At 48.0% G+C, this 13,848-nt stretch overlaps 1 protein-coding gene across 1 annotated transcript; it reads right to left on the bottom strand.

The window, feature by feature from the left end:
• Positions 1 to 7,261: 7,261 nt before the first annotated feature.
• On the bottom strand, positions 7,262 to 9,286 carry HTR5A (5-hydroxytryptamine receptor 5A). Its single transcript, XM_076332370.1, has 2 exons — positions 8,549 to 9,286; positions 7,262 to 7,594 (listed from the first exon to the last, which is right to left on the bottom strand). Exons 1-2 carry the CDS (start codon positions 9,284 to 9,286, stop codon positions 7,262 to 7,264), a joined length of 1,071 nt encoding a protein of 356 aa, XP_076188485.1.
• Positions 9,287 to 13,848: the final 4,562 nt, after the last annotated feature.

The following is a 13,848-nucleotide window of genomic DNA, read 5'->3' on the forward strand; positions in this document are numbered from 1 at the left end:
TCTGGGGACAGGAGTCTGCATGGCCAGAGGTGTTGCCTTGCACCTAAAGCTGGGGAAACCAGGGCATAGCCCCCTGTGGGACAGTCACGTGCCAATGATTCAGGAATCACCCGGGGAAGATGCTGTAGTGTGCACGCAGCAGGTGGGTACATGCTGTCTTGGAGACACATGGTGATGGAGAAGCTGATCCAAGGAGCAACAGCAGATTTGCTGTCAAATAGATTTCATTTAAAAGTTATTTGCTGTGTTCTGCATGCAAACGCTGGCCACTTCTGGGGTTTCAGAAGAATTTAAAGGGTTTATGCTACTTACAGTCTTCTCCAGGTGCCTTAAATGCTCATTTTAATAAGAAACAGCCCTGACACTCATTTTGGTTGGCAGCTATTAACAGCTTATAAAGTAGCCCTAGGGCTTTAGTCAGGGTAATGTGCTCTGAAATCTCTGGTCTGTACTGCAAAACTGCGGAAAGCAGAGGAGTGCGGCTGAGTGTCTTATCATCTCACCTCGGCATCTACCTGCCTCCTTTTAAAAAGCTCAGAAAAGCTTAATTACTTAATACTGTCGGCTTGCAGTTTCTTTTTCCATTCAAATTCCAGAAATTGAGTAACCCCTTGTGCCAGCAAGTCTACTTGCACTTCGCATCTGCTGTACTCCTCCTGTCTGTTTAATATTCAACCCAACGCCGTGATGTGCAGGTGGAAGGTCCAAGACGCGCGGCGGGGGCATCCTGCCTTAATGCACCTGGAAACTTTGGCACCAGGCAAGCAGCTGAGAAGAGAAAAAACATCACAGACCTGCAACTCCCAGGCAATTCTGCGAGAGGCTCCATATGCTCCAGTGCCCGCCGAAAGAGCTGAGTTTGGCATTGCATCAAAATTATTTCTCCCCACCCCTTGAAAGCAGGTCTCCATTTAAACTGCAAAACTACATGACCGTGAGCTCTGCTTTTCCCCTATAAAGTCTGCCTGACAGGAGCACAGGTAACCTGTGGGGCAGGATAGAAAGCTGTTAGGAGATCTAGAAGGGGGTTGCAAGGTGATCACATTAATTTTCACCATGGTCTACGTGCTGCAGGCTCTTTTGTGTTGGAAACAGCCCTGTTTGGTCCAGCTGTGCCAGTCCAGGGAGATGTTGCAGAGGCAGCACCCTGACCAACGTGTGAACGGCTTCCTGATGTCCAAAGCTCCAACAAAGCATCACAGGAGAGCAATAGAAAGGTGTGACACGTGATGGATCTTAGCAAAATGAGCCAGACCAGGCATGGTTTAAGCTTTGGGACTGCCCAACCAGGTGTCTTGTGAAGAGCCGGGTGATTCAAACATTGAATCATGGTAGCTCAGGCAAGAGGAAGCAGATCTTGGGATTTTGTGGCACCTCAGCTGTTGGTTTGGCACCTTGAACCCAGAGACGAGGGGGTTTTCCTGACAAGTAAAGATGTTAATTTTGAAAGATTGCCCTCTTCTGTACCAGCAGCCAAGGCTGGTGGGACCTGTGTGTAACCACAATTTGGTGATGGAAAGGCACAAGGAAGAAGCACTGACCTCAGGTGGCAGCCCTGAAGTGATGAAAAATGCAATGTTTCAGGCCAATGCTTGAACAAACTTGGGGACCTGGCCAGCAGCAGGTAGTTTTGAATGGCACAGAGATTTCCACCCTCTGCAGCTAACAGCGGGAAGGGGATTGAACTAGGCAGGGTGGATGCCTAAGCCATGCAGAAAATGTGTCCTCTCCCAGAGAGGCAATCAGGGCTGGGGAATTTTTTTCCTGCAATTAGGGCTGCAGTGGGTTGAGGAAATTTTTTCCCCTCCCTTTCCCATTCCTGCAGAGATGACCAGACCAGGCAGGGGCAGCCTGGCCAGGTTTGGTCTCACCAGAAGAAGGGAGGGCAGCTAGAAGCAGGATTAAGGACTGGTTTGTCAGGAACGGCTCCAGCAGAAATCCAAGGCGAGGGTATAGCTCCTGTTTTCTCTTTCCCCACCCTAGTCGCTGTCAGAGAGCAGTGGTGGGGCAGTGCCTGCTCCATGGACCAGCCCCTGGAGCTGCACCCAGCCCTGCTTGGTCCCGTCCACCGAGCAGGCAGCTGGGGTTCGGCTTTGCAGAAGCTGTTGTTCCCACCGCTGAAACTGTTAGTTAGACAGAGAAACAACAGCAGTGCACTGGGGGATTCAGAGAAAGGGCCCATCTGTCTTGCTTTTTAAGATGATTAGGGAAAGTATTTGACTTGGCCAGCATGGGAAATTACATGGCCGAGAGAATTGCAATGCTGAGGCTGGCTGCCTGGCAGTGGCGTGGAGGGGGGGAACAGCAAAAAGGCAATGAACTGAAATCATAGCTTCCCCTCCAGTGACCAGAATAAAATCCATAGCTGGACACAGCCCGTGCACAGGTAAGAAGTAAGTCTGCTAGTCCCCAAAATGCTGAACAGTCCCGTATATTCAGCTCCTGATGCACCCTGACGTGGCCATGCCTCCCCGCCTGCAACAAGGGTCCCATCCCGCTGCTCCTGGGTGCGTGCCTTTCCCTCACGCTGGGCTAAAATGCCCCCGGCCAGTTTGCATCCTCATTTCTCTGTACAAGTGACTTCATTTTCTGTATTTACACCTTTTCCAGTCCATGATTCATTAGCAAATATTGGACAGTTTGAACCTCATATTGATTTCTTCACTTTTTCATGGAAGTGTTGAGCGTTGTCAAGTCAGATTCGTTATTGAGGAGTGAATTCTTTATATCACCATCAGCAATGAACCATGTGCTGCAATCAAAGAAAGACATCAATGTGATTTATTTTAATTATATTTATTTCCTGTAATTTTTTATTCATTGAGTCCTTTATCAGCTGTTCCATATTTTGCCAAGGATCAATTTCAAGTTGTAAATCAGTAACAGTTTTAGCCTTATAAATACTTGGCTCTCCCAATTTGCCCTTTTAAAATACTGGCACAACTTCAGCTCTCTTCCAGTTTTTTGCAACTTCCTCAGCACTTCAGTGTTACTGAAAATAATGGTGATTTAAAGAGCTCTTTGGCCACCTCTTAAATTTGATGAGATTTGATGAATATGCTGGCAGTTTCACGATGTTCAGCCGGGGTGGGGATGCAGATTTTGCCATAGTTGTTTTACCCCACTGTTCCCACATGGAGCATTAATGATGCCCATATCATGTCCACCATGACTTTGCTGGTGTCCCAGTTTGCTGCTGCACCAATGCAGGTAAAATAAGGGATCCAAGAGTGAAACGGCAACGAGCCCCTCACGAACAAAGCAGCTCAAATCACTACATTGCAAAAAATCACTTTGACACTCTGTCAGTCGTACATCACCGCAGCAATCGCTGGAACTAATAGTCATTCATTACCTTTGTCAGGTGAAATTTCCTTAATTGCCTGCAACTTTGCTTCCAGGAAACTCCCACTTTCAGCTGCCGATGCCAGCTTAAAGGCCGCGCCTCCCAGCAGTAATTTTTAGGAAAAGTCCAGGCAAATTAACGGGGGATGAAGTCATGCGTGGCGTACCTCTGGCTGTACAGGATCAGGACGTGTCCTGGAGTCACCTGCCTGACCCGCCTGCATCGAGAAGAAAGGTCAGCGGGATGGGGGTGGAGGAGGAAGGTGGTCAGCCAACCTGTCATGTAATCCAAGGGCATTCTTTTGTGACCTTTTCTTCTCCCTAAAAAATAAAGGAAACACGGTAGCAGGCTGCCTGGAGAGCTGCTGCTCCTTGAACCTTAACAATATGTATTCAGTGTTGCGAGGAGACATTCAGCAGACGGCATTCAGCGCGCGCCGTAGCTGCCCTAGCTATCAAGCTCCCATACAGATGTTCATTGAACTGTCAGAACATCGAGAGGAAAATAAATTAATTGTAACTGGAAGAAGGTTAGTTAAATCTTCTCTGGAAGTATTATATAGCCATTAGATTGCATAGAAAACTCAATAATAATGGGTAATAATGTTCTTCCGAGGAATTAAATAGAAGCCCAATTTATAATGCTGCTCGGCATTCAAACCAGAGTGTTCCACCTTCCTGGTACATGATAAACATTTACTAATTAATCCTCACAAAGCCTGGCTGAGGCAGATCTCTTCACACCACTGATTCTGTTTTATAAATGGGAACAAGAAGGTACGAGATACATCCTTTGACGCTGAGGCTGTGTACGTCTTCAAACATGATTTGGGTCTCTGGGAGCCCACTCAGCATCTGTGTTTGAATACTGAGAGGTTTGTAAAAAGCCTCAGAGCCAGGATCAGAAGTCAAGGTTTCTTCGTGCCCCTTCACTGTGCTCGGACCATGGCGGCATGTTTCGATATGATTCTTCAGCACTATCTCCAGAATACTGATATTTTTCCTGCATGATCATATTACATTGCAGGAATGGTATTTAGAAGAAAAGCCAATGGTCTTAAGTCTCAAGTAAGAGCAGTAGGAATTGGTCCATAATGTAGCTGCTAATTATGTCAAGATTCAAGGAACAAAACTTATCACCAAGTGGAAGCTGTTATTTGCAGAAGATCAGTATGGATTGTATGGGACGTGTGTTGTCAAATAAATGTGGAAGTAATTTACACCAGGATAGTGGACTATCCATGACTGCAGACAAATCAGAATTATTTAGTGTCATTTTAAGATGCTCTCCTGTCTCTCTGTCACCGTTTAAGGCATGAATAAACACAGGATATAATGAAAGGGAGCTTCATCCCAGCACTGAGCTGCAGCAAAAGTAGGGATCTTTCCTATTGATTTCAGTTTAATTTTTGTCTGCTTACACAGGTCACTAATTTGAGTTTGCAGTTGATTCCATGACCTGTGCAAGGATCCCACACAACACAGATAGAGAATCTGAAATACTCATAAAAAAACAAATAAAAATGGGGATAGACACAGCCCAGAGTGAAACAAGGTTGTGTAGACATGATGTTATGTGTTAAAACGATGGGCTAAAGTCCAGCTTCCCAGTTAATCCACGCTTTAGTGTTTAAAGTGTTGCCGTGGGGGCCTAACAAGTAGTCTCCTACTTTCAGGCACTGCCAAGTTTAGCTGAAGGTCTGGCTTGGACAAGGAAGCATTTTTTCCAACTCATTTTTAGCTGAACAACCTTTGACGCAACAAAAGTAGTAAGTTCCCAAAAAGCACAACTCTGCATTGGTGCTGGACCATCCAGAGAAAGCAATGCAACCTTTATATCCTCAGTAAAAAAAAAATGACCCAGGAGTTTATTACAATTTTTGATACATCAGAGATGTCACTGATACTTTAAAATATGTAACAAAGAAAATGCTCTTTACTAGCTATAGAGAGATTGGTCCATGGTTAGTGCAGATCAGAGACTCTTTCAGGGGAGTTAGAAGATTGCTCCCATCCCACCCATCTTCTCCTTTAATTAATTAACATTAAAACTATGCTTTTACAAGACAAGACATGCTGGATAAAATTCTGATTTGCTTGAAGTCACTGAGAATTTGTCCATTGCTTTCAACAAGGGCAGGATTTTACCTAATATTTTTAACAGCCTTTTATAAAAGAGTGTTGAAAAAGATCTCAAGGGCCATCCTATCTCTCCTCTCGTTGAAAGGCAGGATCAGCTACATCTATGTCAGTCCTGATGGTTGTTTGTCTAACTGGTCCTGAAAGAGCTGCAACGCTTGATAGCTCAGCTTCCATTTTCACCTGTCCCAAGATATGAAAATAAAAAGGTCTTTTTTTACCAACCCTACCAGGATTTTTGACTGGTTTAAAGGACCAGTGACAATTTTAACGTCTGATGTCTCACAATCTGCTAAGGATAGGAACTAATCCTATCCATCCCCAGGGAGCTTTCCCATGATTTATTGACTTTTTTCCCTTTTATCTCTTCTTCTTGAGATATCTGACATGAAATCATGTCATTCTGATTCCCATTTTGTCTTTTCCTCCACCATTTCAGTTCTGGTCTGATTTCAGTGGCTGCCCCATAAGAACCGATAGTTAAAATTAATGCTTTTCTTCACCTGAAGGACTGCCAGTCTTCCAGCGGTGCAGCATAAAGTGCGTAATTCTAATTCTAGGAGTGAAATGCCAACTACTATAATTATGTTGCCAACATGGAAAGGCAAGGCGGCAACAGAGCAATAACAACGAGGCAGGACTGGAGCCTTAGGGGGGAGGAAGAGAAGGAGGGTTGGGCAAAAGAAGAAATATTTAAGTCTGGTCCTTGCAGAAGAGCACCTCTACAGTTTGGTTATGCTTCCAGAATGAAACATCACCAGTCATTAACTGCCCTTTGCCTGCAATCCAGTGCTCACAGAAACAAAGCGGGGTCTTTGCTTTGGTTTCAATCACACTCAGAAATAGTAAAACACAGCTTCTTGTTGACAGGCAATTTGAAATACACTCCTTGCATCCCCTGCAACTACAGGCAACCTGCCCCACGGCCGCTCGAAATACATTTATGGTTTAGAATGGGAAACACAGACACAAAGATTAATATTTACAGCTGGTATTTCTGAAAGTAAAGGTTTGAGGCAGATGCTCACACGTAGCAGTCAGAGAACGAGAGGTGGGATTCCCATGCATTCTCTCTCGTTCCAGGGTACACCATGCATTAAGCTTTCACAATAAATAATTTTTTTTAAAACTTTCTACACGGATTCCAATAGCAAATAGCACAATTCGTTGTTGATAAAGCATTGTGAGAAAAGGCTTTGTACTTGGAGTCTGCTCTTAACCCTTACTGAGGGTTTTATTCCCCAAATACAAACACTTAACAACCTCTACCGGCAAAAGACAAGACAAACAGCCCTTTCAACCAAGCCATAAAATATCTAGTTTCATATATAATCACAAAACCTCCTGACATTAAGGCGTCCCAGCTTTGCACATGGGACAAAGCTGATTAATGCTGTGAGAGACTAGCAGTGGGCAAAACCAGAGTTCCAAATACGACTCTTTGCCAGGAGACTCCTCAGCACCATTACTGCCACCAAACAGTCCCAAGAACGTCACTAGGAAGGCGGGAGGAAAGCAGTGGGGCACTGGAGGAAGAATGCTGTACTGCTGGCCAGAGAAACCCTTACATGCTGTTTGCAGGAAAAATAGCAACTGACTTAGAGGCTGGGATGGAGAGTCTGAGTAGGAACTGGGACCGTTGCTGGGACATACGACCCATGGGGATGAGCCTTTAGCATCAGCTCGGTATCTGTGGCTTTGAACTTCCTCAGGAGTTTGGTAGGATTCATTGAGAGTTGAAATCAGCTTCCTGGGGCAGCGGAAAAGCTTTTTCTGCTCAGTGCTGTCTAAAGAATAGGTTCCTGAAGGCATTGTTGTAGTTTTTGTTGAAAGCAGTGTAGATGAGTGGATTAAAAAAGGAATTTGAATAGCCCAGCCATAGAAAAATACTCTTCCAAATGGGTGGGATGTCGCACGAGCAGAGGGGGTTGATGAGCTCCGTGATGAAGAAAGGGATCCAGCAGAGCACGAAGACCCCAATAAGGATGCCCACCATGAGGGCAGCTTTCTTTTCCTTCTGCTCTCTCCACGTGTCTCCGTCCGTCTGGAACGTAACAGTGGCATGACGGACAGTGAAGACCATCTGTGGCTGCTGGGCAGCTTCTTTTACCTGCCAAACACAAACACAAGTTGCACCATATGTGCCTCAGTCAGCTGATCCCACACAGCAGGTACACAACCAAACTATGCAAGTGACGGCCAGAGCTCATGGGGAAACGCGGGACATCTACGTCATGCTCTAATGGAGGGGAGATTGGTTGTATGACCCTCTTCTGGGTAACAGAGACTATTTTTAAGTGAGGCTGGAAACTAAGGAGAGTAGTGCTATATGGGCACACGGAATTCCTCACACAGCATCACAATAAGATTATTTCCCCATTTACAATCAGATCAGTAGAACAGGCACACACCCACATGCTGTGCACAAAAGTCTCCTTGCTTTCTGTGAACCCATTGAGTTTAAGAGTGCTTGGAAGGAGAGGCAAGAAAATGAGCATACATTTCCTTCCGCCTCCCAAGAAGTCTCTACAGTGCACAGTCACCGCGCCTGAGATGAACTGACACAATGCAGCCACGATTAGGAAGCATTTACAAGGATGCTCTGCACGTGTGTCTGCTGTGTAAATCCACAACCTCCCCAAAGCCACAGCTGCTTGCCAGGTTATCGTCCCCAGCGGCGATGGGATCCCATCCATTCACACCCCCACACGTCTCCCCACGGGAGGAACGGTGACCCCTTACTCACACTCACGAGCACTGATTCAGCATTCCATGGGGGGACATCTGTGAGTCACCGCCCGCCCACGTGGAGCTCAGGCTCGCAATCTGGCCCAAAGTTGCTTTAGCTACACTTTGCATGCTCACAGCTGGCGACTCGGAAGGAGTCAAAAGACTGGGCTTGCAAGCTTTGCAGTCAACTTTCCCTTGAAAGCCTCCAGGATTCACCGGGCTTCGGTAGGATGCTGTTTGCTTGCACACTTTAGCTCCAAGTTTCCCCCACTACTGCAAAGGCTTGGCTGCTACCAGCAGTTGACTAGAGCAAAATACAACCGAGTTGACCTACCTCCAGGGCTTCTGGTGTAATGGGAGTGATGGAGTTGCTCTTCCGAGATCCAATTCGAAACTTGGCAGCCTTGTAGATCTTCCAGTACACAAACAGCACCACGCAGAGGGGCAGGTAGAAGGCGCCAAAGGTGGAGAAGATGGTGTAGGATGGCTCCTGGCTGACTTGGCACTCCTCACTGTCCTCTGAGTAAGTCTCTCCCCAGCCAAAGAGCAGCGGGGCCAAGGAGATGAAGGCAGAGAGTGCCCAGGTGAGGGCAATCATGATGTTGGAGATGCGGCGCCGGATGCGAAGCGTGTACTCCAGGTGGCGGGTGATGGACCAGTAGCGGTCGAGGGCGATGGCCGTGACATTCCAGATGCTGGCGGTGCAGCACAGCACATCAAAGGAGATCCACACCTGGCACAGTGACCGGCCCAGCCGCCACCGCCGCCCAGACAACTCGTGCACCAAGCTGAGGGGCATGACGAGGGCTGCCACCATCACGTCGGAGATGGCCATGGAGGCCACCAGGTTGTGGGGCACCCGGTGGAAAGTGCGAACCCGGAGGATGGTGGCCAGGACCAGCCCGTTCCACAGGAACGTGGCCACCACCAGCATGGCCAACAGGGTGAGGACCAGCACGCTGAAGACGGAGAGATGCGCCCGGCCGCCGTCCGGGCCGGCGGAGGACCCGCTCCGGTTGCTGGCATCCGGCGTCGTATCGGCGAAGCAGCTGAGGTTGAGCAGGCGCTCCATGCCGGGGGCTCCGGGGCACCCGGGCTCCTCCGGGCGAGGTGGCGGTGCTCGGCGCTGGGCACTCCCCGTGCCGGGGGGGGGGAGCTCCGCCCTACCGCGGGCGCGGAGAGTCCCCGGCCGCCCCGAGCGGCGCCGGGCACGGCGGCTCCGCGCTGCCAGCCGCCGGGGTCTTCATCCCCGGGAGGAAGAGCCCTGCGTCAGCCGCCGGCTGACGGCAGCCCCCGGCCCGCCCCGGCGCGCCAACCCCGGCGGCGGGAGGCGGCGGCTCCGCGGGCGCGGCGGGGTGCGCGGCTCCGGGGCGGCGCGGAGCGGGGCGGTGCTGGCTGCGGCCGCGGCGGCGGAACCCGCGCGGAGGAGCGGCTGCCCCTGCGGAGGAGTCGGCGCTGTCGGCTGGCGGGGCTTGGGGCGGGCAGGTGAGTCGTCCCCCCCCTTCCCCGTGCGCGGGTGCGGAGCGAGCAGCCTCTCGGCGGGGAGCGGCTCGGGGCTTGCGAGTTCGTGCTTAGTCATTTCAGTGCGGGGATTGTCCCTCGAAACCGGCGCCGGTCGGAGCGGAGCGAAGGCAGAGCCGGCAGCCGCTGCCCGCTGCCCGCTGCCCGCTGCCCGCACCGCGCGGGGTGCAGCCCCCGGCTTTGTCTGCGCCGCTTCTGCCCGGGGTGGCTTCTCCCCCCGGGGCGTATTCCGCATCAGACGCAGAAAGTTAGCATCCCTGTGAAATTCTGCCTGGGCTCTTCTAAACATGTGTTAGTGAGGTGCCACGGGAATTTCGTAGCTCCCATACATGCTGGAGTCTGTGTCCAGCAAACCTGTTAGTAACCCTCGTTATTCTTGGGGGGGGGGGGCGGGATGAGGCAAGGGGTTATTTCTTTGGGAACTTCTGCTCTGACATTTCCTAACTTGTTAGCAATTGGCGGGCCTTTTATTAGAAATAATCAATCACTTGGCTATGGTTATTAATCGTTAAATTAATAACATTTCATTAAACGTTAAGGAAATGTTTGAGCATTGCACCTGTTTTTTCTCACGCTGCTTGTGATGAGAAGTGGGATTCTGGGCCTCGTAGCGGAAGGCAGAATTTAAACCCACCGAGCAGGTTTCCCCGTGCACCAGCTCCATGCAGGGATGCCGGCCAGCTCCAGCCTGCAAGCCTTGGACGGCGTTCAGGCAGGGCTGTGCCGGCGCTGGCACCCTGCTTCTCCGGACGGTCCCGGGATAACGGGTCCAAAGAGCTTTTGGGTCGGAGCTGACGGACGATGTGAGAAGCTGGCAGGCACTAACATGGGGCTCACAGTCTGCATCTCGGGGGGGGGGGGAGAAGGGAGAAGGAAGGAAGGGCATCAGTGTTAAGAACCGGTGACAATGACACTTGCCGGTGAACTGCACTTTCAGAGAGTTGGGGGAGAAAACACAAACGAAAGAGATGGTCAGGGGAGTACCCGATGCATACTGTGCTTGTGGTATACGGAGGGTAAAACCAAACTGGTGCTTTCTGCTGCCTCTTCGGAATCTCTCTGGACTTTTTAATGAAAAACAGCAAAGTAACAATAACAAGGGCTAAAGAAATAAGATGTTTTCTAGTGCTGCTACTTGTTTCTCCATGCTACCAAGTGAAACACAAGGCAGCGTATCCAAAACAGGTCCAGGACCTTGTTTTGGTGGGGCGGGAATTTCCCCATATGGACTCATGCTGTGCTGTGATACTCGTCCTCAGAGCCAGAGAACAGGACCTGGCCTATTGTAGTTACTAGAACAGATGTAGCCTTAGAGACTATGACATAGTTTTGGAAATATACTGCCATCTTTTTGGGGGAGAGATGATTATTTTATCTTTCATACACATGAATACTGACAATTTTGGAACGGGTAGGTTTTTTACTTAAAACTCAAAGGACAAATGGGGTTTGCAGGCTTTCATAAAGCCTCCTGATTTAAAATTCCTGGTTTGCAAGGTGCCAAACATCCTTGACTGTCATTCAATTGATCAAAACACTTAGCAACTGCTAGGACTGAGAGGTTTTTGTTGCGTGGGCCCTTCCCAGAGAAGCCTATGAAGCCCAGAATTAACAGAATCAACCACAAATTATGCCCCTGAAAAGATATTATTATTTTTTGCTTCAGGAACAAATAGACAAAAATTACATTTAAAGGGAAATGGAAATAAAATGTATTAAATCTGAAGAAGTAAAACTAGATTATGTTCTAATGAAAAATTATGAATATTCTCATTATCTTACTGGACTTTTAAAAATATATATTAGCAGATTCTGGAGTTGAATGGGTCAGTTGAGTACTAATTGGAAATAAAAGATGGACACAAATACATATATATGTATATAAAAATATATATATAGCATATGTGGAAATGCAAAGATCTGCACCTGGGATGGAAAAACCCTATACAACAGTACAGGCTGGGGACTGACTGGGTAGACAGCATTCTGCAGAAGAGGACCTGGGTGGCCTTTCGGGCAAGAAGTTGCAGTCTGCAATGTGCCATTGCATGTCCTGGAGCATCCTGGCCTAATGAGCACGCCATCAGGTTGAGGGATGTAACTATTTCCCTCTATCCAACAAACCTTGGAATTTTACGTCCAGTTCGGGGTTCCTCAGTACAAGACACTGACATATTGGGGGAAGTCCAGTGGAAGGTCGTCAAGATGATGAGCGAACTGGTATATGATGTATAAAGGGAGGGATAACTGAGTTTGTCAATCTTAAAAAGAGAAGGTTAAGGGGAAAATCTTACTGCTGTCTCCAGCTTCCTCAGGGGAGGGTGTAGAGAGGGTGGAGGCAAACTCTTCTTAGAAGCGCGCAGCGATAGGACAAGATGCAATGAATGCAAGTCACAACATCAGATATTCCAATTAGAAATTAGGAAATAAATATTCACCTGGAGAGTGGTCAAACACTGAAATGGGTCCAGAGAGGCTGTGAAATCTCCATCCTTGGCGATGTTCAAAATTCAGCTGGACAGCACTGTGAGTGACCTGATCTAACTTTGAAGTTGGCCCTTCTTTAATGGGAGTTGGACTAGGTGACCTCCAGAGGTCCCTTCCAACCTAGATCATTCCACGATTCTGATTCTGCAATCTTTAAGCATGATGGCTGAATGCACCAGATTCTGGAGGTGACTGAATGTTGTTATTTTTAAGGACAAAATGCTGTTTACTTTACACAGATTAGTAAGCCCATTGATTTCCTCAGAACTGTTGATATTTATAAAGTGAGTGGAAGGCTGGGATCTGTAGCGAGTGGATAATGTTTGTGGAATGATCACACCTATGAAAGTCTCTGAGAAAAGGATCTACACAACAAAGTCAGGATTATCTCACATCCTCATTGATGGAGCCAGAGGAATTAAAAGTGACAGGACTTCCCTAGATTTAGCAGGGTTCCCTTCAGTACAGACATCAAATGCTGCTTGCTACTAAATACCATTTACTGGAGGTACCTTCCAATTCAAAATATGTAGCTGGTGGTTGGAGGCTGGGAGGGAATTCCCAACACAGTCACTGCAGTGCCACTGCCTACGTGCACGTCCAAGTAGTATCTGCTCTTGGGGACAGGACTTACATTGTGAATCTGTATGCAGATCTTTTGAACCCCTGCACTTATAACTGGCAGAAAAGGGAGAGGAGATGGCTCAGGAAGTGTTTTTGCTGAGCATACTTAATGAATACATGAGAATGTCAGTCTACAGGGTAGGTGGGAGCTGCTACATTGAACAAGGATTAAAGGAACACGTTTACTCACTGTATATATACACCAACACTGAAAGCTCTGCTCGGTTGCCAGCCAGACTGCTCAGTAAGTGTGCATGCTGTCAAGGCAATTTCTGAAACTCAGGTAATCATTACTTAATCTTCATTTAACATTCATCAACTCCAGCTCACACTTTTTACATCCAGACATGCTTTTGGAAGACACTTGCACACCACCCGCTCCTCTCCTATAACAACAAAATGTTCAAATACAAACAGTTAAAATGTTTGACACTGTGAGGTTGTTCTTACACCCTCAGAGCCCGTCCACACTTCTGAGTCTCACTCTAGTCTTCCAAAACCAAGGTCTTCAGAGATGGCCAATATCAGCACTGTGACAGACTCTGATGATGCCCCACCTCTGGCTCAGGTGTCCTGTGGTGTTAGGATTGTAGTTTTGGGAGCGGAGAGGGGGAATGCTGAACCAGAACTCTTCATGGACACGCACCAGCTTTTATGAAACTCATCTTTCTGACTAATTCACCCCATAAAAGCTGTCTCAGGTGCAGGGTAGTAGCTCTAGTTGGGGGGAAGACTGAGTGATTCCCTTCCTCTCCAGTGGTCCGTGAGAGCATGTATTTGGGGCATAGGCAATCAAGGTTCAAAGCATCCCAGCTCAGACTATGGGCTTGAATCATGATGCCTCATATCCCATGTAAGCATTTTAATTGCCAAGTGGCTGACTATTCTGGGTAGCTCTCTCAGGTTTCTTATGTTGAATCTGTTTAATAATCACATATTTACTGGAGCATGGACTTAGACCTGAGGTTTTCTAACATCCCAGCCCAGTGCCACAGCAACGGA

This window comes from Aptenodytes patagonicus, chromosome 2 (assembly GCF_965638725.1).
Source record: "Aptenodytes patagonicus chromosome 2, bAptPat1.pri.cur, whole genome shotgun sequence".
NCBI lineage: Eukaryota > Metazoa > Chordata > Aves > Sphenisciformes > Spheniscidae > Aptenodytes > Aptenodytes patagonicus.